A 22,571-nucleotide genomic window follows, 5' to 3' on the forward strand; every position below is an offset into this window, starting at 1 on the left:
CTGAGTGTCATTTTTAAAATAATGTCTTCTTTATTTTAGATCCCCACATTATGCTTGTCCTGAAGTGATCAGGGTACGTCAGTGTGTGGCTGTGCTTAAGTGAGCGTGTGTGCACGTGTATGTCTAATGAGAACTACGTGTTTTAGGGGGAGAAGTATGATGGCCGAAGGGCAGACGTCTGGAGTTGTGGAGTCATCCTCTTTGCTCTTCTTGTGGTAAGTCCATTTTTAAGTCCATTGCAGTTTTTAAATGAAACTTTTTATTCTTAAGGGAGAACTAAACCTACATAGCCACGTGTGAAAAAGTGATTTCCCCCTAAACCTAATAACTAGTTAGTCCACCCTTAGCAGCAACAACTGCAATCAAGCGTTTGTGATAACTTGCAATGAGTCTCTTCCAGCGCTGTGGAGGAATTTTGTCCCACTCATCTTTGCAGAATTGTTGTCATTCAGCCACATTGGAGGGTTTTCCAGCATGAAGCCTTTTTAAGGTCATGCCACAGCATCTCAATAGGATTCAGGTCAGGACTTTGACTAGGCCACTCCAAAGTCTTCATTTGGTTTTTCTTCAGCCATTCAGAGGTGGACTTGCTGGTGTGTTTTGGATCATTGTCCTGCTAAAGAACCCAAGTTGGTTTCAGCTTGAGGTCACCAACAGATGGCCGGATATTCTAATTCAGGATTTTTTGGTAGACAGCAGAATTCATGGTTCCATTTATCACAGCAAGTCTACCGGGTCCTGAAGCAGCAAAATAGCCCCAGACCATCACACTACCACCACCATGTTTTACTGTTGGCTAGAGTATTTTCCCAAAGGTCTTGGTGATTGTCAAGATGTTTTCTGGTAAAATTGAGACGAGCCTTAATGTTTTTTTTGTTCAGCAGTGGTTTTGGTCTTGGAACTCTGTCATTCAGACCGTTTTAGCCCAGTGTCTTTCTTATGGTGGAGTCATGAACACTGACCTTAACTGAGGCAAGGGAGGCCTGCAGTTATTTGGATGTTGTTGTGGGGTCTTTTGTGACCTGTTGGATGAATCGATGCTGCGCTCTTGGGGCAATTTGGTTGGCCGGCTACTCCCTGGGAATTTTCACAACCGCCATTTGTGGATAATAATAATAATTATAATGAATTTGATTTATATTGCACTTTACATTACAGAAATCTCAAAGTGCTACAAAGAAAGCATAAAACCTATGTATAGTGAAGCGATAAAACAACACTACAAAAGGTATATATATATTTATGGAAAAGAAAATGGATGATGTGGTCCCAAAGCTTTAGAAATGGTTTAATAACATTTTCTAGACTGATAGATCTCAATTAAACTCACTTAAGTTATGTTTTAACACTTTTTCACACAGGGCCATGTACACTTTTGGATATTTTTTACTCCCTTAATAATTTAAAAACTTAATTTTGTGTTCAGTTGTGTTGTCACTGACTAATATTTAAATTTAGTTTGAAGATCTGAAATGTTTAAGTGTAACAAACATGCAGAAAAATCACACCTTCATCACATCCAGACTCCACTAGAGCCTTCTCTATAGTTCGTCATCCGATATTTATTCATAAATTCTCACACACTCCCACCCCCTGTCCTCCATGGCCTCCTCATCCCTCATCGTATCCACTTCAAACATCTTGTCATAACATACAAAGCCCTCCACAACCTCCTCTACGGCCCATCCAGGACGAAATAGTGTACCTGGGGTGACAAAACCTTCTCCATTGAACTCCATCCCTCAGCAAATATCTTCCAATAGACCCCCCATTACTCTCCACCTTTAAGCAGTCTGTCAAACTTCACTTCCTCAAGACTTCCTGCAACTGCTCTTCAAGTATTTGTCCAAAATTGATTATTATTACATCGACTACTGCTTGTTTAATTTTTTATGTTCATGTCTTCCCAGGGCGCTTTGCCGTTTGACCATGACAACCTACGGCAGCTTCTAGAAAAGGTTAAAAGCGGAGTATTCCATATGCCCCACTTCATACCACCTGACTGTCAAGCATTGCTCAAAGGAATGATAGAAGTCAACCCTGACAAGAGACTCACGGTAAGCACAGTCACAGTGGAACCCGCTTAGGAAAAGGTCATTGGTGTGAAAAATGTGTCCGCGTATGCTGACATGTGTTGTAGTATTGGTCGCTTCATCATTATCAAGAAACAACAGCAGTGTAACTACTGTCTAGTTACACAGCATTAAAACATCCACAGTGACTTCCTGTTCAGTGCCAAGTAAGCTTTGAAATAATAGCAATAACCTTTGTTCCACCTCAGCAATTTACAAAATGCACAAGACTAGAGCAGAGCGGAGGGCATGTGGCATGAGGCAGCTTGAGGGACAATCTGGCGAAGTACAGCACTACCTGCCATGCTTAAAAAGCCAAGATGATAATTGGCAGCAGAGGACCGCCTTGGGCCAGTCAGAGGTGTACTGCTACAAAAAGGCAGAAGGCGGCAGCAAAGCAACAACACAGATGATGACAAAATGAAGCATAAAAATGGATGAAGATACAAATATGGGATATTCAGAAGACATAAGATACGAACCGCAATGAAGTGATGTGTGTGACGTCAGCTTGCTAGAGTTGACTGTTAGCTGAGGGCTGACAGCGGGTTAGCAGTGCAGAGAGCGGCTGACAGCAGCTCCTGTGTGAATGTTCACATTAGACAAAAGGAAGTATGTCAATGCTAATGTTTGAGTGTAGCATATCTTATTTACTGTATGTGGATTATTTTCTATTATTATGTCTACTCTACGCTGCACGGCGAATGAGTGGTTAGCGCTCAGGTCACACAGCTTGGAGACCTGAGTTCAATTCCACCCCCGGCCATTTCTGTGTGGAGTTTGCATGTTCTCCCCGTGCATGTGTGGGTTTTCTCCGGGTATTCCGGTTTCCTCCCACATTCCAAAAACATGCTAGGTTAATTGGCGACTCCAAATTGTCCATAGGTATGAATGTGAGTGTGAATGGTTGTTTGTCTATATGTGCCCTGTGATTGGCTCCAGCACCCCCGTGATCCGCTTATCGTGAGGATAAGCGGAAGAAAATGAATGAATGAATGATTGTCTACTATATTGGGTAATACAAGTGTAAAGGTGACTGTAGGGGTGTTATTTCATGTCTGCAGGGCTCTAAAAACATATCTAGAAGGTCATAAACAGGTATTCTCTTCTCTAGCTACAAAAATGTTTATTAATATTGAATACTACTTATTGCAGTCAGGTCTGGAACAGATTATCCATGATTAAGGAGGGACAACTCTCCAATACAGGCACATGGATTTAGATTTGTAGTGCCAAATACATATTTATTGTTTTTTGCAACCCGAACGCTCTCTCCCAAACACTTTTTTTTATATTTTTTAAAAGTTTTTTTTACGTTTTAAGAGGCAAAAAGTGGTGACGACACCACTGAACAATAAAAGAGATCGTGTTTGATGCAGTTTTAAGCCGTAAAAATGGCCACAAGGTGGCACACGTGCATTTTTATAAGAGCTTGGCATGCATCTCTCCCATTTAAAAGATTTTATACATTTTATCACCACGAGTGAAAGCATGATACTGATATTGCAGGTCATTTTCTTCCTGGAGCTGTTAAACTTCATAATACAGTATAAACTGCTCTAAAAATCCTTTGCAATAATAAAGCAATCAACCGTGCAATAACCATACAATAAACCCGTGGCTGAGCACTATGTACACAACTGTAAATAGTATATATAATTAGTATGAAACCAATCCCTCTCGCCTCAGGTTAAGCCCTATATTGCATGCAAACTGGACTATTTAACCGAAGGTGTACATGAAGGCCCTGCATAATGTTGACGTTTTTGTCTGAGCATTAAAAGTAGTAAAAGTGCATAATAGCTTCCCTTTCAGTGTCCTCTGTCACTCTTGTCGGAAATCCTAAGCTGGAGGAGTAAAAATAAAAATGATGACATTGTTACAGGAGAGAAGGAGCAATAACGTACAAGATGGTTAATAGAGCCTGAGATAAAGAGAACGTCTCATCAGTTAGTCGTTCAGTTACCGCGGATCACAGATTTAATCAAAGCTGTGCATTCGTCTGATGAACTTCTGATTAATGGAGCCTGAAATGAGGTCAGACAGTCTCTCTCTCTTGTTGGACAGCCAACATGGAAACCACCCACGACACGTAGACATTCAGTGCAGTTCCCATTGACATTGTTAACGGGCTTTCACTTCACAAGATACTCATAAAGCAGTCGAACACGCATTCACCATTTATTGACAATGGCTAACTAAAAGACGCATTTGTATAGAATATATTACGGATAGAACAAATGAGGGCTGCACGGCGGACGGATGGTTAGCACACAGGCCACACAGCTAGGAGACCCGAGTTCGATTCCACCCTCGGCCATCTCTTTGTGGAATTTGCATGTTCTCCCCGTGCATGCGTGGGTTTTCTCCGGGTACTCCGGTTTCCTCCCACATTCCAAAAACATGCTAGGTTAATTGGCAACTCCAAATTGTCCATAGGTATGAATGTGAGTGTGAATGGTTGTTTGTCTATATGTGCCCTGTGATTGGCTGGCGACCAGTCCAGGGTGTACCTTGCCTCTCGCCCGAAGACAGCTGGGATAGGCTCCAGCATCACCACGACTCTCGAACATAACATAATTGTCTACTTCCACAGCATTCAATAATGCACACACTGACCTCCTGCTTAGTGCAAAGTAACCTTCAAGATCAAACTCGGGTCATATTAACCTGGAAGCAACTAACAAAATCTTGAAGGCAGTTCACCAGAATGTCTCTGTGCTGAAAACATTACATTACATTACTCACTGAACCCCTTAATGGAGACGCTTGTTCAATTCCTCCTTACAAATTACATCAATTCAAATATATACAGAATAAATCAGAAAGCTCTTAAAGAAAAGTAACTTAAAAGCAAGCAAAAAGGTAAATAGTAGAGTGCAAACCTCTGCTAAAGTGTAAAGATTGTGGTCTGCATATAAATGCAAAGTGTGTCTAGAGACAGTGCCACTGAGGAAAAGACAGGAAGCAGAACTGGAGGTAGCACAGATGAAGATGGGAGTGACCAGGATAGATAGGATCAGGAAGAAGGGGGACATTACATGTTAGAGGCCTTGGAGATAAAGTCAGAGAGGCCAGACTGAGATGGTTGGGACATGTCCAGAGGAGAGATAGTGAATATATTGGTAGAAGGATGCCAGGTAGGAGGCGTAGAGGAAGACCAAAGAGGAGGTTTATGGATGTAGTGAAGGAGGACATGAGGGTAGTTGGTGTGAGAGAGACAGGGTTGGATGGAGGAGAGCACAAAGAGAAAGAAGAAGATAACGCAGATTAAAATAAAATAACATATATAAATGTTTGTGTTCAAAATAACTTGAAAAGATCTGAATGGATTTGGATGAATTTTGGGGGGGAATTGTGGGAAATGGGATGTGGAAGGAGTGATTAAATTTTGGGGGTGATGCGGATCACCGTCTGGATCCACAAATTTTTTCAAAAGGATTGCGGGAAAGGAGCCTTTTCGGCATTTGTGCATGTAACGCCACAAAAATGGTCAGAACACTTGGGAAAAAACCCAAGTTGTTTAAATTGTTTGAATATTGTTAAAAAGTTATATTATATCAATATTATAAACTGTATGACTCTCTACCTTTTTCGCAAACTTTGTTAAAATTGTAATCTTGTGACATCTCTTTTACTTTAGAACTACTACGAATACCATGCCGCTATCTCACAACTATACAATCATGGACCAGTATGAGTTTAAAAAGAAAAAAACTCAATATTTTAAAGTTTTCCCATAAGGCATTGCATCTGAGCAACACATTCATTGGGGCGCTGCAATGACGTCAGCCTCCCCCTGTGCTCCGGATCATCTTGGACCTTCCTATGTTGCTTGTCCTTCAATGAAATTGTTTTCTGAAACAAATTTATTTTCATGTTTGCTTTATTACTCACATGAATGCTGTTGTGAGGAGGAGCGATCCAATTATAATGTTCTCAGATAAAAATACATGGATGGGTTTGATGTTTTGTTTTATGTCTCATGTGTTATTGCCATTTTTTTTGTTACAGTTAGAAGCAATCCAGACCCACGCCTGGTACCAGTAAGTATTTATAATTATTCCAACAATTGTTACTGAGAAAATATCCACACAATATTTGTTTTTTTAAGTTTAAATAACAAAGTGGTCTTCCGTCCCGTATCAGGAGCGGTCGCAATGAGCCTTGCCCTGAGCAGCCGCCGCCCCGCCGTGTGTGTGTGACGAGGGTGCTGTCGTTGACCGACCTTGACCCCGACGTCTTGGAAAGCATGTATTCTTTAGGGTGCTTCCGGGATCGGGTCAAACTCACACGGGACCTTACAAGTGAGGAGTGAGTAAAGAAAAGCTATTCTGTCATTTATGAAAGACAAAAGTGGTGCTTCTTAGGTCATAAATGACACCATCCTGCACACACAAGCCCCCATTGCATGACATGAATGGTCACATGCAATAAGCAAATGCATTGTTGTAAGCAGTATATATGAGATTAAGTTCTCTTTTTTTGCATTATAGACATTCATTGTTAATTCATACGGCATGAAAGAAACGAGACAGATCAGTGAATGTTGCTTTACATTATTAAAGCATTAAGTAGAACATGTCACTGTATTGGATGGATTTACAAGAACAAGACCAGATTGGATTTTAACATTACTTTTAAGAAAAGTACAATGTAAAAATACATATATTGCAATGTACTCATTTAATTTCTACTATGTTACCTTGCACTGTGTATGCTACTGGCCCCGCCTCCACCCACTGAGGCTCTATGACTCATTGGCAAAAGGGCTCACTCCATTCCATGCCGTTGTTCTGTGCCAAAGTGTTGAAACCGATGCACAGACTGAATCCTCTACCTGTCTGTTTGGAGGCGAGAGATGAGGAAAACAGACGCGAAGTTAATTTTTATTTATTGTGGGATTAATTCATTAATTTTTTTTTATCGCTCAGACAGTTTTTTGTCTGAACGATATAATAAAAAATGCAATATCGGGTGATATTGGTGAAAAACAATATTAATAAGACGCAGTATACATCACATATGTGATCATTCTACCACAGGAGATACTGTCATGTTGTTACACATCGGAAAATTGAGAGTTGGACAATACTGGCATATCGGTTGTCGGCAAAAAAGCCAGTATCGGACATCCTTAATATTTTTATGTACGATTTTTTTAGAGCAGAATTAGATTATCATAAAAAATATATATATTATTTTTATGTAAGCAGTCAATTTTAAGTGAATATTTGTACTTCACCTAAATCAGGGGTGGGCAAACTTTTTGACTCGCGGGCCACATTGATTTAACAAAATTGACGGGGGGGGCCAGACTATATATTTTACACCTATAATTCCATCCACCTGGAATTATTGTATCTGTGTCATGCAATCTGCTATATGTGCTTGTGTCCCTTTTTTCAGGAGCACTTTGTAAACCGCAGACAACATCAAATATCCAAATTGATAAAAAAAAAAAAAGCTATCTAAACCATCAAAAGGTTGCCTCAAGCCATGATGCCAGGTTGTATGTTAAGTTTCAATGAAATACTTTGGAAAGAATGGGTAAGCCGTATTTAAACACTCGGCGAACCGGATGTGGCTCCCGGGCCGTAGTTTGCCCACCACTGACCTAAATTATGTTTTGTGTCGTCTGCAGAGAGAACCAGGAAAAGATGATTTACTACCTCCTGTTGGACAGAAAAGAGCGCTACCCCACCTATGAGGATGAGGATCTGCCACCCAGGAATGATGCCGGTAAGTCCACCTTCTCAAAACAAAACAGCTTGAGGATGAAAGCAAGAGGTTGTTGCGTCTTCACAACACGTTTTGTCAAAGACCCACCCAGGAAGCGTGTGGACTCCCCTATGTTGAGCCGTCATGGCCGCTGTAGACCAGAGAGGAAGAGTCTGGAGGTTCTCAGTGTTACTGAACAAGGCTCTCCCACACCCCCCCGCAGGAACCTGGACACTAATGCACACAGTCAAAGGTAAAGGTTACAGCAAAATATCGTTGCATTTTCATTTATATACAGATTATATACAGAATACTTTTTTTTAATATCTGCTCTTTCCAAAAGGTCTCGATCAGTCAGTGGAGCATCCACAGGTCTGTCCTCTAGTCCTCTCAGCAGTCCTAGGGTAAGAACCTCATCCTCTTTTCTCTCCATTAGAATAACCTTAAAAAAACTTCAATCAATAAATAACCTAAATAAACAAATAATATACTAATAATAATAATAATAATAATAATAATAATAATAATAATAATAATAATAATTATTATTATTATTATTATTATTATTATTATTATTATATTATATTATATTATATTATATTATATTATATTATATTATATTATATTATATTATATTATATTATATTATATTATATTATATTATATTATATTATATTATATTATATTATATTATATTATATTATATAATAATAATAATAATAATTATTATTATTATTATTATTATTATTATTATTATATTATTTATTTATGTATTTATTATTATTATCATTATTATTATTATATATAATAATAATAATAGTAATTATTATTATTATTATTATTATATTATATTATATTATATTATATTATATTATATTATATTATATTATATTATATTATATTATATTATATTATATTATATTATATTATATTATATTATATTATATTATTATATATAATAATAATAATTATTATTAATATTACTATTATTATTATTATTACATTTAATAATATTAATAACTATAATAACTATTAATATTATTAATATATGCACTAATATAATAAATGCACAAATATATTGTAATTATTAATTCATTCATTTTCTACTGCTTATCCTCACGAGGGTCGCAGGAGTGCTGGAGCCTACCCCAGCTGTCTTGGGGCGATAGGCGGGGTACACCCTGGACTGGTCGCCAGCCAATCACAGGGCACATATTGACAAACAACCATTCACACTCACACTTATTAAAAAAAAAAGGAAAACAAAACAAAGGGGCTAGGACAGGGGTCGGCAACCCACAGCTCCGGAACTGCAGGCGACTCTTCTGACTTTCTTGTGGCACCCTTCCCAATCCTCAAATATTTTTTGTGGGGAAAATGTAATCATAATATAAAATAACTTAAAATCACACATAAAAAAATTAACACATAAACTATTTTTTTTTAAGTTCATGTTGTTATTTCATTGTTTTCTACAATGCTGTCAATCATACTTTTCACTTTCTCAGCAATATGGTATGCATCCCATTACATTGTCATGTCATTCTGGCTCAAGACAAATGTATGAGTATATGAGTCAATATTGTGTTTTGGGGGGGTTATAAATGGGTGGAATTACATAATGCACAACCTGAGCGATTAAAAAAAACATCAATTAAAGACATTAAACCAAAATGTTATAACCTACGCATTCCTATTGGTTCATACAGGAGATCCCTGCAATTTGGAGTGGATCCATCCATTTTCTATGCAGCTTATCCTCATTAGGTTTACAGAGGTATGCTGGAGTCTATACCAGCTGAGCGGGAGGCGGTGTACACCCTGGACTGGTCGCCAGCCAATCACAGGGCACATATAGACAAAAATATAGGCAAAAAACACCCATAACAAATGTCTATTTTGACCCACAGTTCACTCTTCCCCCTTGGAATCTTCCAGCTAGCTTGATGTTGATGTTTTACTTGTGGATTTTGGATCAACATTTCCAAGAAAAATGACATTTTTAGATTAGATTCAGCTTCTCTCCTCTCTCTTCGCTGCCATAGTTCACTCATGATACAATCCAGATTTAAGCTCTAAATAAGCCTCATACACTTACCACTAACACGGCAGTTTGTCCTCTGTTTGGTGGATTTATTTTACCCCATCGTGATTAGTGAATTTCCGCCAAGTAGTGGAATATTTTGGTAGTTACATATAAAACCTGTTTACTATCTTATAGAAACAGTTATTATTATAGATTTTTAGAGCAGGGCTGCATGGCGACCAAGTGTTTAGCATGCAGGCCTCACAGCTTGGAAACCGGTGTTCAATTCCACCCTCGGCCATCTCTGTGTGGAGTTTGCATGTTCTCCCCGTGCATTTGTGGGGTTTTTCCAGGTACTCCGTTTTTTTCCTACATTCCAAAAACATGCTAGGTTAATTGGCGACTCCAAATTGTCCATAGGTATGAATGTGAGTGTGAATGGTTGTTTGTTTATATGTGCCCTGTGATTGGCTGGAGACCAGTCCAGGGTGTACCCCGCCTCTTGCCCGAAGACAGCTGGGATAGGCTCCAGCAGTGAGGATAAGCGGTAGGAAATGAATGAATGAATGACTTATTAGAGCCCTCTAGACATGACATAACAGCCCTATAGTTACATTTACACTTGTGTTACCCAATATAGTAGACATAAGAACAAAAAATAAGAGATATAAGACATAACATAGAGTCAAAAGTTAGTATTGTGAGACTTCCTATTTTTTTGTTTCTGGATAGCGTACTTCCGTATGTTACAATGCAACCTTATATGCTTCATTCAGGCTAAGAATAAGTAAAATATGATTAAATGTGCATTTTGTTTTACTAATAATACTATATACTGTATAAGTTTCACTTTTGCTTCAGAGCACCTAACTATAATGCGTTCAGTGACCACCAAAGAAAGTGCGAAATCTCAACACTTGACAAAAAATATTATCAGTGAAACATGAAGACATAAACATGTGAGGGCTGGCACATGTATGCTGTCATTTTCACCTGTATTATTATGTATTCATGCATTGTTGTGACAAATCTGCAGGTTTGTGAATGCTGACTTGCAAATATGCGGGATCCACTGTATACTAATATCATAGGGCTCATTGATTCATCCTCCATCTTGCTTGTTGAAGAATTGCTTCCATGCATCACACTTCATGACCATTGCTTTCTCTCTCATCTCTCCATCCCCCCCCCCGTCAGAGCCCGGTGTTCACTTTCAGCCAATCAGAAGTCAACTCAGCTTCTTCCTCCAAAGATCCCAAACCAGCGAGCGCAACCACCGCTCGGCCTATCCGCCCAGCACCCGACCCAAAAACTCAGACCCTGCCCTCAAAGGGCCCCACCGACCGTCCCCATCTCAACTCCATGAAGTCCCTCCCTCTCCAGACACCACGCACACCATCCCCCTCTCCCTCCCCTCTCCTCTCTCCCATCCCGCGCTTTTTCAACTTCCCCTCTCCTTCTGTCTTCAAGTCCAAAAACACCCACTCGTCCTCTAACTCCTCTGCCACCACTCCTCCCGTGTCACAGGTCACGCCGCAAGGCTCACCACTTCCCACCCCGCTGGGCACGCCTGTGCACCAAATGCAACACCCTTCCTCCACCACCCCTCCCTCCTCTTCCTCTTCGTCCTCTTCTCCCAGAGCGGATGGGTCTGGAGGGGCTTCTCTGTCGCTGACACCGCCCTCCAGCCCGGGTAGCAGTGGCGGTCTGGCATCTTCGAGCTCTGCCCACTGGAGAACAAGGCTCAATTCGTTCAAAAACAACCTGCTGGGGTCACCACGCTTCCATCGACGCAAACTTCAAGGTGAGAGAGGATACATACGTGTACTGTGTACCTGTGTACATTGCTCTAAGGGGGCAAATGTTGACAGTGTAGGGCTGTTCCAAATCCACTACTTACTGGAAATGACTCAATTATTTTTATCATGCTTCATCTTAGTCCAGATGACAGCTATTGAGGGTGCCCTGTGTCCGTCATGGGGCACTCACCATGTAAGCGAAGTGGGCTAATTCAGACAAATTGGATATTTCCGTGGTCATGGAAACTCACTCACACAAAAATTAAATGAAACAGTCAAAAAAGAAGGACAACTCTTAGGATAATGGCTTCTTCTCCTTCCTGATCCCTTAGTTAAACCCCTCCAGCATTCATTAGCATTCAATTTTTGGCTTTCCTTTTTGTTGGCGCACAGTCCAGCCTAGGTGTAAATACATCTTTACTATTGAATGAGTTAACCCCAAAACGTTGTAAGACACATTGTGCACTTACTTGCAGAGGGTGCAAATTTAGACAATTTTGTGCAATCCCAAATCTATCTATCTAATTGGCGAAAAATTTCTTCTCTTCGTCATATTTTCTCCTTTTTAATGGTGAATTGCAACCACTCAAGTGTAAGTACATTTTTCAGCATCCTACGAGGAGATACTGTATGTTTCATCATCTATCATTAGGTCTCTACAAGGAAGACCTGTTTTGATGATTCATGCTACCTAATCCTCTCTTTTCTATTGTTCCATCCTCTAGTCCCAACATCGGAGGACATGTCAAGTTTGACTCCAGAGTCCAGTCCTGAGTAAGAGCATGTTTAGTTTTGTTTGTCTTCATAAACAAACCTGGCTATTTCCAGTATTAAAGTGGACCTATTATGCTGATTTTTCAATCCGTTTGTACAGTAAAGTCTCGTTATGTCGATATTGTCGGGAGTCGGAAAAAATATTGATATAACCGGACTTTCGATATATCCGATCCTGTGCCGAACTGCATTAAAAGTGGGCAATAATGTACTCGACATTGTTTTATAGTATAGAACAATGTACAATGTATAGTTCTATAATATATAGAACTATATAGTAGTTCTATAGTATAGAACAATGTCGAGCAGCTTAAATCAATCTTTGCTTAAGGATTTCAATGCCAAAAAAGAACAAAATGAAAATAGTATCGTAATAAGCAGTAATTCGTTATAACCAATATCGATATAACAAGACTTTACTGTATTGAGTTGTGGACTCCTATAGAGCAGCGACACACAATAACCCGCAAAGAAAGCTTTCTAGATCTTCCAGAATCTGTACCATTTCCAGCAGTATTTTCTTGGATTTGTGCTCTCCGGCAAAACGGTCTGTTTTCATGTAACGCCCACTCTGCTGTGATTGGTCACATGACCAAATTGCTTCCTAACTACACACTAACCCCACTTTCTACTTTAGTGGGTATAGGAGTTGATAATAAATCCATAAAGTCCTTGGAGATGGCTGGAAATCCCTGATTTACCGTGAATGAACTCAAAGAGTAGGCACCGCTGGTGCTCCTCCAACCTCGCCTGCCCGAGGAGGAGCACTCATTGTCGCACACACTTTGTAAGCGGCGACACACTTCTTTCAGGGATTCCAAATGCACAAACCTCGTGATCTGAAACTTGGTTTAACATGAGAGTAAAACCTACATTTATTGGTCAGAAAACTGGAAAAGCATAATGGGTCCCCTTGTTCAAACTATGTCACACAAATGAATTAGACCTTACCAAAAACACACCAAGGTGATTTTTTTGCATTGTTTTTTAACTAGAAATGATTCTAATGTGTGCATGTCACCATTCTTATCTCTTATTTGCAGACTGGCTAAGAAATCCTGGTTTGGTAACTTCATCAGCCTGGAGAAGGAGGAGCAAATCTTTGTTTTGATTCGAGACAAACCCCTCAGCTCTATAAAGGCAGACATCGTCCACGCATTTCTGTCTGTAAGCACAACCAAACTTAAACCTCAAATATTTGACGCAATATTGCTGAGGATGGAGAAAAATGTAACATTTTATGTGTTTTGCTGAGTGTGACTTTGTTTCACCTCTCCAGATCCCGTCCCTAGGCCATAGTGTTGTGTCTCAGAACAGTTTCCGGGCAGAGTACAAGTCCTCTGGAGGCCCCTCTGTCTTCCAGAAGCCTGTCAAATTTCAGGTAGGTTGACATTTTTATCTTCCTGGGTCCTAACAAACGCCTCTGGCTTGCCACATTCTTTTGCAAAGAATGTCATATTGGTGATTCAGCATTCAGCACTAGACTGACGACCAGGCTAAAGGCTAGACTGTGATTTTGATTTCATCTGTTCTATTGATCATCCTTGAAGGATGCCCGGTTGTGGCTTTTTTATCGATATCCCTTTAATTCATATTGTCTAGCACTTCATTTTCAATACATATCATCATTTTCAGTCTTTTTATTGTGTATTGTGTGCAATGTGTAATTCTAACCAGATGCTTTGATCCATTTTATTTTTGATGTACTATATTCCACGCCTTAATTTTTCCACTGATTGAAACCGATGGTTAACTTCATTTGGGAATAGTTCCAATTCCAGCCATTCCACTCAATTGGGGCTTTCACACTGATCATGTCTCACATTTTGCAAAATTCACACTTTTTTTGTAATGTTAAGAGTCCCCTGGGCTGGCGCCAGTTGGTGCCATTTTGCGCCATTGCTATTTGTTGTGGCGCCTAGTGTCGCCAATAAAGTGCCTAGTGGCGTGCAGTGGCTCAAACTGCCTCACAACTGGCTTGTGGTGGCCCGTAACTGCGGCAAAAATTGAGTTTGCTGGCAAGAACATTTCAAAATGTTACAAATTTTTGGTGCTCCACTAGCATCAAGCAATCGGCACAAAGTGACCACTCAGTGGAAGCAAACACTCAGCCCATTGGAATCCACTGGAATGTAATGACGCGAGCCAGGTTGCACCAATGATGCTACGAGTCCACTGGGCCGGCGCCAGTTTATGCCAGTTCGCGACAAAGATTATGTGATTGGCGTATAGTGGCTCGCTGTGGCGCCAAATAACGGCAACATCACAACATGCCGAGCGAACATTAATTTGGCGCCACAGCGAGCCACTAATCACATAATCTTTGGCGCGAGCTAGCTAACAACACCTATTTCGACAATGAAGACGTCTAAAACAAACTTTCTCACAACATTGCATCGTTTGATACGCATGCTGTGATCATGCATTAACACGTACACACAACAACAGCAGCGACAATGCTTACTATGTCCGCTCTTATTGGGATGGCTGTGTCTTCCAGCACAAGACGTGCGCTCCAGTTCTCAGGTAAAAAAAATGCTGATGGCAAAGAAGCATCTTGTTGAGCCTTGAGGCAGCGGCGTAATCTAGACTTTATTAAAAGTGTCAAAAACACTTTTTTATGGCCGTCTCAATTACAAACATAACCACTTTGAGTAGCAAGCATTGACTGTCTAAACCAGGGGTCTCAAACTCAATTTACCTGGGGGCCACTGGAGGTAAGGTCTGGGCAAGGCTGGGCCGCATCAGGTTTTCCAAAAAAAAAAAACGCATTTATTAAAAACAGAAAAATATACAAGCTTTTTCAGTGCTTTGATTCAGATTTTCTACAATAGCTACAAAAGAGCTCTACAAAAGCTCTGATAATACATTCCACTGAAAAATAAATAAACACATCAAGAATAAATAAAATCAATCAATCAGTAATAAATAAATATAATAATAATAATAAAACGGCAAATAATAAAAACTTAAGAAACCACATATAGTTGGTGGGAAGACAAATTATTTTTTTCAGAAACAAAGCAACAAAGCATTATTAGAGCCCTGTCGACATGACAAAACATGACTATAGTCACATTTATACTCTTTTTATTTACAACATATTGCACAACTGCAGGGTCTTGAGACACATGCTAACTCGCAAACTAGAGAGCTAGCGACCTTAACGGCAGCCTTCAAGTTATTTCCTTTAAACTTAAATAGCCAAAAACTTACCACTTCCACACAGATAGGGAGGATAACTATTAACATTACATGATACCATACAGCATCCATATCAAACTTGCGCAGGCCGCACTAACATTAAACTTTCATATCAAGGCGGGGGCCTCAAACTAGTGTCCTGCGGGCCACATTTGGCCTGCGGGCTGCGTGTTTGAGACCCCTGGTCTCACCTGTATAAACCTATTTGTGTTGGTATAAATAATGTGGTCCGCCTCCCCCCCTGCAGGTGGACATCGGTTTCTCTGAGGGAGACAGGGAGCAGGAAAGGGAGCGAGCAGAAAGGGAAGGCAGAAGAGAGATGGGCATATACAGCGTCACCTTCACGCTAATAACAGGTTGGAGGATCTCCTTACATTTCTGGTGTACAAACACAACGCTGCTGATACTTGATCCCTGAAAGGATACTGTGCTGAATATCAGTGCTCGTGAAACTTCATCAAAATGTCCATCCATCCATTTTCTATACCGCTTATCCTCATTTGGGTCGTAGGGATAGCTGGAGGCGGGGTCCACCCTGGACTGGTCGCCAGCCAATCACAGGGCACATATAGACAAACGACCATTCACACTCACATTCATAGCTATGGACAATTTGGCCAGTTTGGCCTTTTCACTTCCTGTTTTCTGCATAGGGCTCTCTGATGCAGGCCGAGCGCTTACAGAATGCTCTCTTCTATTGTGGAGTTGCATCATTACCTCTTTGTGCCTCTTTAATAATAATTTGGTAGCGAATGATTTAATAATTGGGGACGTTTTAAAATTGTCTGCTTGTGGGGGCTTCTTTCTATGAATAATTACATGTGCAGTATAACCTTGGTTAGCGTCATTCACCAGACTCTAACCAAAACATAATCTAAACGAATACATTTTTCCCATAAGAAATAATGTAAATCCAATTCAAATTTTATTTTCATTGTTTATTTCAAGCGGGGGCTGCACACGGTCGAGTGGTTAGCACGCAGACCTCACAACTAGGAGACCCGAGTTCGATTCCACACTCGGCCATCTCTGTGTGGAGTTTGCATATTCTCCCCGTGCATGCGTGGGTTTTCTCCGGGTACTCCGGTTTCCTCCCACATTCCAAAAACATGCTAGGTTAATTGGCGACTCCAAATTGTCCATAGGTATGAATGTGAGTGTGAATGGTTGTTTGTCTATATGTGCCCTATGTGCACCTCTTGCGATCCTCATGAGGATAGGCGGTAGAAAATGAATGAATGAATGAATGAGTTTATTTCAAGCCAAACAAAGCCAATAAGCTTGAACATTACCGAAACGCTGGTATCCACAACTCATCTTTTGTATTTCACAATGCATTCATTTCTAGTCTACTCTCAAGCTAATTAGTTATTTTATTGTTGCTATGATGCATCACTATTATTACCAACACTGGTTATCTTAATGAATTTCCATTCTGTATGAGTATAAAGGATTTTTTTCTTTTATTTTCAGGTCCTAGTCGCAGATTCAAGAGGGTGGTGGAAACCATTCAGGCTCAGCTCCTTAGTACTCATGATCAGCCTTCTGTGCAGGCACTGGCTGGTGTGTAGTACGCCAATGGCTTACATCAGCATGTCAGTACATTGTTGGTCTCTTCACACCCATGATTTGACCTACCCCTCCCCCCTTTAGATGAGAAGAATGGCAAACCTTCCCGCCAGCCCAGCACACCCTCACGTCAGAATTCCAGGCGTTCCGAAAGCGGCTCTGAAAAAGATCGGGCAGCCGACGCAGCGAGTGGAAGCGGAAGCAACGGCGGGAGCGTCTTACAAAGGCAAGGCTCGGGAAAAGACAAGGCTAGACTTCTTTCCACGTCCAACGGGATGCAGTCCCACCCCTGAAAAGAATGTCATTGAAAAGAGGCGGGATGTCTCCTCTGACCTTTCCTGTATCCTTCCCACATCCTTTCATCAAAATTGTTGCTCTTTGGCCATCATTCCCTCGCAATGGATATTGGAAAAGGGGAGATTTTACTTCCAGGTCTACTATGGATATGGAAGAGCTGATGTTTCCCAATCAAGGACAAGTTAGAAGAAGAAAAAAAGAAAGTCTCACAAGAAAACACGCTCACTTGCTAAAGAAGAAAGCACACAACCTTCTCACTAATGTATCGGATGCTTCACGTCGCTCACACTGCTGAAAACCTCAGATCACCTCAAGACGCTCTCATTAACATCTCCTGTGCTCACGAATGACCCTCAACCTCATCTCACCCCTATCACGATGAGTCGAATGAGCTGAAGGAATGTCTTTTCTTCAAATGAGCAAAAAAAATGAGGTTTGTTTGCAAGGGCAATATGCAAATGAATGCCGTACTTTACCAACGTCTAATCGCTGATGAAAACACACAAAGACATGACACAGAATGGATAAGACAGAACGGGGTGTAATGTAACCCTGCAAATACCGTGTGTGTGTGTGTGTGTATATCACAAGTAAGATTCACTCTGAGATTCATTCAGTCTCACATTTATTTCTGAAATATGCTGATAAACGCTACCATACCGTATTGCCTTTAATGGAGGAGAAATAGTGGATGGCCATGTTCATGTATGCCCATTTTCCACTCACCATGCACCCCCCACGTGTAGAGTCCTGTAGAGGAAGACCGAACACATAGAAAATGGCGATTCATGCAAAAGAAGGATACGGTGGAACTCGTTTAAGTCAACTCCATTGATGTCCACAGCATAAAAAGAACAGGAAGATTCATGTTACTCATCCTGTATCATTCATTCATTCATCCATTTTCTATTGTTCATCCTCATGAGGGTCGCGGGCATGCTGGAGCCTATCCCAGCTGTCTTCGAGCGAGAGGCGGGGTCCACCCTGGACTGGTCGCCAGCCAATCACAGGGCACATATAGACAAACAACCATTCACACTCACATTCATACCTATGGACAATTTGGAGTCACCAATTAACCTAGCATGTTTTTGGAATGTGGGAGGAAACCACTCGACCACCGTGCAATTTGATATCAATTTCAGAAAATTTCATACTACTAATGCATTTTCTCACTAATAACACAAACTAAGCTGACAGATTTTTTTTTATTATAAATAATTTCCATTGGGCTGCATGGTGGACAAGTGGTTAGCACACAGGCCTCACATTTAGGAGACCTGTTTTAAAATTGGCTTCTTTCTATGAATAATTACATGTGCAGTAGAACCTTGGTTAGCGTCATTGACCAGACTTTAACCAAAACATAATCTAAACGAATACATTTTTCCCATAAGAAATAGTGTAAATCCAATTTAAAATTTATTTTCATAGTTTATTTCAAGCGGGGGCTGAAATGTGGTGGTTAGCACGCAGACCTCACAACTAGGAGACCCGAGTTCAATTCCACCCTCGGCCATCTCTGTGTGGAGTTTGCATGTTCTCCCCGTGCATGCGTGGGTTTTCTCCGGGTACTCCGGTTTCCTCCCACATTCCAAAAACATGCTAGGTTAATTGGTGACTCCAAATTGTCCATAGGTATGAATGTGAGTGTGAATGGTTGTTTGTCTATATGTGCCCTGTGATTGGCTGGCGACCAATCCAGGGTGTACCCCGCCTCTCGCACAAAGACAGCTGGGATAGGCTCCAGCACCTCCTGCGACCCTCGTGAGGATAAGCGGTAGAAAATGAATGAATAAATTTCCACTGGGGTGATTGGGCCAATCCCATCCGGATGTCGACTTAAACGGGTTCCGCTGTAACAGAAAAAAAGTAGCTTAAAGGCCTCTTCCACCAACGTAGAGATGACAGTGAAAGTTGTTTTCTTTCATTTTGTATTTGTTGACACATGAACACAGCTCCATGCATCTGGATGTAGACTTCATTGTTGTTTTTTGACAAATTGGGTGTCTTCTAGCTGGAAATGACACAAATTGAGCAAATTTCATTAGTGAGTGACTGCAGCTTTAATTCAACTCCTCTGCATTTAATTTGATGTAAGTCCCTGATTGCATTTTACTCTTTTTTTCAAACACATACTGCTCTATAGGACGTAGTACAGGGTCAGGCAAAATGATGTGACACATTTGTAGGTTAAATAAAAGGCAAATAAAGTAAAGTAACATAATTTTTGAAAAGTACATATAATGCCATTCTGTTTCATTATGTTTTAAAAATGAAATCAGTTCTAGCGGTGCGAGTTCGGCCGGTTGATTTTGGTTTCAATGCAGATCCAGTAGCTCTGAAGTTGGTAACCCATGACAAGATGGTGTTTCCAGCTGGTAGGGGATCATGTCTACCAAGATTGAAGTGCAAATGGAACGCTCGTCATGTTGCAGTTACAGATTGGTTTGTTTTGATAAACGTTTCCACAATGAAAGCGCAATGCTCACCAGTCCAATTCATGGCAGCAACTGAAAATGAAACGAAAAACAATGGCATTATAAAGAAACAAAGCAAAATGGCATTATATGTACTTTTCGAAAGTAAAAACACTTTTTTGTTTCTTCACTTTATTTGCCTTTTATTTAACCTACAAATGTGTCACATCATTTTGCCTGACCCTGTAGAATGCAGGTGGTCTTCGGCTTATAAAGGAATTCCATTCTAAGTCGAGTTTTAGTGTAAGTGGGAACTTCTACCTGAATGAACTCATACGTCACTCATATAAAATACAGTAGTACAAAGTAATATTGTCCCAGATCTTTTTGTAACAGCGCATGGAATCCATGACCCCTCTGGTAATTCAATAATCTTTATCCTTAATGATGGTTGTGACAGTGGAGCGTTTTCCGCCATTATTGGAGGGTGTTTCTACTCTCCCTGTGCTCGTATTCACTTCCATGGTGATGGCTTTCCTTTTCTTTGGCACACAGTTCAAAAAGCATGGCAGCATAGGCACACATTGTGAGAGCAAGTGACCAATTCTTTAGTTTACCCCTGTGGTTGTCTTGCAGGCCTTTTGACCTTCTTTAAATATTGTAACTTCCTCATATCCTCCTTGAATCCACGACCCCTCCAGCCAAGAGTAGCATTGAATACTCTTAATTCTTAATTCCGGTTGCAACAGTTGAGCGGTTGGGACCATTTTCACTTCCATGGTGATGGCTTTCCTTTTCTTTGGTGCACTACCGCTTGGGAGATATAATGAGGTGGAAAAGGTTTAATGAATAAGTATGGATGTCCGATATTGGCTTTTTTGATGGAAACCGATATGCCGATATTGTCCAACTCTCAATTTCCCATCCCGATATGTGTAACATGACATATCTCCTGTGGTAGAATGAACACATGTATTGGACACAGCATTTTTTAAATATCGGTTTTCATGATTGGGAAAAAAATCCAACCCCGATATCAACCAATATTGAATTTTTATAATATAATCATGTTGTTCTTTCTCTGTGTGCCTGAAACACACCATATTCATCTGCCACAAAGGAAGCATGTTCCTAACCACATGGTAAACCGAGGACCACCTGCTTAAAAGACAAAAATACACCCTTATATTCCCCCAATTGTATTAAAAAATACATTAAAAAAACATCCATAAAATGATGGAATTGGTATAACTAGAACCAAAAACACCAATGCCAGTTCTTAGATGAATCCTCAGCTGGGATGAAGAAACAATGTACTGCCCACGAGGCACAAACTAAGACGAAAAGCTTGATTGTGACATGTCTGCTGTTGTAAAATGCTGCACAAAAATTGCCTGGAGGCGAGGAGGGCAATCGAAAAAAATGAAGCCACACGTCAAGAATGATTTTTCTCTTTTGTATTCTAGTCTTTCTGTGTTTTCATGCCACCAGCAAAATAGGCACTAACAAACATGAATGTTTATTATTAGAATATTTATGTTTATTTTGTCAATGTATCTATTTATTTATCTGTGATGCTCTTTTCTTGACCACAATAGCTTTGAAAAATGTACTCATTCATGCTCCTTCCAGCGTTATCTTATGTTACGTGTTGTTTATTTATTATTACCCCTTATTCTATTCATTTGTCGACTTTTGCTATACCTCCAAAGACAACACTTCCACTCATACACGGTAAGAGATAAGCTACAAGGTTTCTTTATGTATTTATTTGTTATTTTTTTTCTGTTCATTTCACTTTGTGTCATTGGCTTTGACACTCTTGGCAAAAGAGAGCACGAGCTACTGTATGTTTCTGGAATGTATGAAAATTAGTGCAAACATGTTGTGCATGTACCACTGTACAAAATCACAGGCACTCCTCTTTAAAATTAAAAATAATTTGTAGCTACACGAGCAAAGTATGGTAGTAGTCTTTTGGTCCACACGTAAAAATCATTCTTTTATCAGCTAAAGTACACCGTGATTGAGAATTTGCACAAATTTGGGGATTTTTTAAAATAAAAATCAAAACATTACATATACATGCAAAACATACTATTTTAATATATAACTTGCAAGACATTCTGGGAAGCACACTTCCTCAGCAGGATGTTACCCAGCATGCTCTGCAGAATATAAATGAGTTCATTAATTAGTATAAATAGTATTGTTTTGCAGGTATGTTAGTGTATACGCGTTTATGATGACCCCCTGTTGGTTTATGTTTGAATGTCAAAATAGACATTTTTATAGGCATATCAATTATATGTGGATTTTTGTGATTCACTGATAGGGCACTGACTTATTCACATAATTAATTTTTGTGTGCTTGGACAACAAGTTTGTGTGAAACTGTTAGCATATCAATGTTATCATTTAGCTCATCAGTGAATACAGCCTCAGATGGTTGCTGAAAATGCTACATTGCAGACTTTTTTGTTATACTCTGCACATGAAAATCCGTTTTAATTTAAGGAAAACTATTTAAATGGTAAGACTGTAGGAAAGAAGCACAAAATAAAGGAGTTTGGTAGGGAAAACGGTCTCGAAAGGTCAAGATTCTTATAATATAAATTGATATGCAAGAGACTTTTGGCACTCTTTGAACAAAAAAGCTCCAAGTTGATCCTTTTGACACTGCTGGATA

The 22,571-nt window shown here is 40.0% G+C and overlaps 1 protein-coding gene across 3 annotated transcripts in view; it reads left to right on the forward strand.

Annotated features, from left to right (window-relative positions):
* brsk1b (BR serine/threonine kinase 1b) overlaps positions 1-18,388 on the forward strand; it is a 30,320-nt gene extending 11,932 nt beyond the window's left edge. Inside the window, exons 7-21 of one of the 3 annotated variants that reach the window (XM_058049633.2) lie at positions 40-73; positions 147-215; positions 1,911-2,057; positions 6,087-6,118; positions 6,222-6,386; positions 7,717-7,814; positions 7,896-8,046; positions 8,137-8,197; positions 11,017-11,623; positions 12,344-12,392; positions 13,436-13,559; positions 13,672-13,773; positions 15,844-15,952; positions 17,070-17,166; positions 17,250-17,394. In XM_058049633.2, coding sequence (XP_057905616.1) covers positions 40-73; positions 147-215; positions 1,911-2,057; positions 6,087-6,118; positions 6,222-6,386; positions 7,717-7,814; positions 7,896-8,046; positions 8,137-8,197; positions 11,017-11,623; positions 12,344-12,392; positions 13,436-13,559; positions 13,672-13,773; positions 15,844-15,952; positions 17,070-17,166; position 17,250 — 1,846 coding nt within the window. In that variant the 3' untranslated portion in view covers positions 17,251-17,394. Of the gene's footprint in view, positions 1-39; positions 74-146; positions 216-1,910; positions 2,058-6,086; positions 6,119-6,221; positions 6,387-7,716; positions 7,815-7,895; positions 8,047-8,136; positions 8,198-11,016; positions 11,624-12,343; positions 12,393-13,435; positions 13,560-13,671; positions 13,774-15,843; positions 15,953-17,069; positions 17,167-17,249 lie in introns of all 3 variants that reach the window. The other 2 variants (XM_058049632.2, XM_058049635.2) reach the window with 2 other exon arrangements.
* The last annotated feature ends 4,183 nt before the right edge of the window (positions 18,389-22,571 follow it).

The sequence above is a fragment of the Doryrhamphus excisus genome, linkage group LG16, assembly GCF_037039965.1.
Source record: "Doryrhamphus excisus strain RoL-2023G ecotype Guam linkage group LG16, RoL_Dexc_Guam_v1.1, whole genome shotgun sequence".
In the NCBI taxonomy this organism is placed as follows: Eukaryota; Metazoa; Chordata; class Actinopteri; order Syngnathiformes; family Syngnathidae; genus Doryrhamphus; species Doryrhamphus excisus.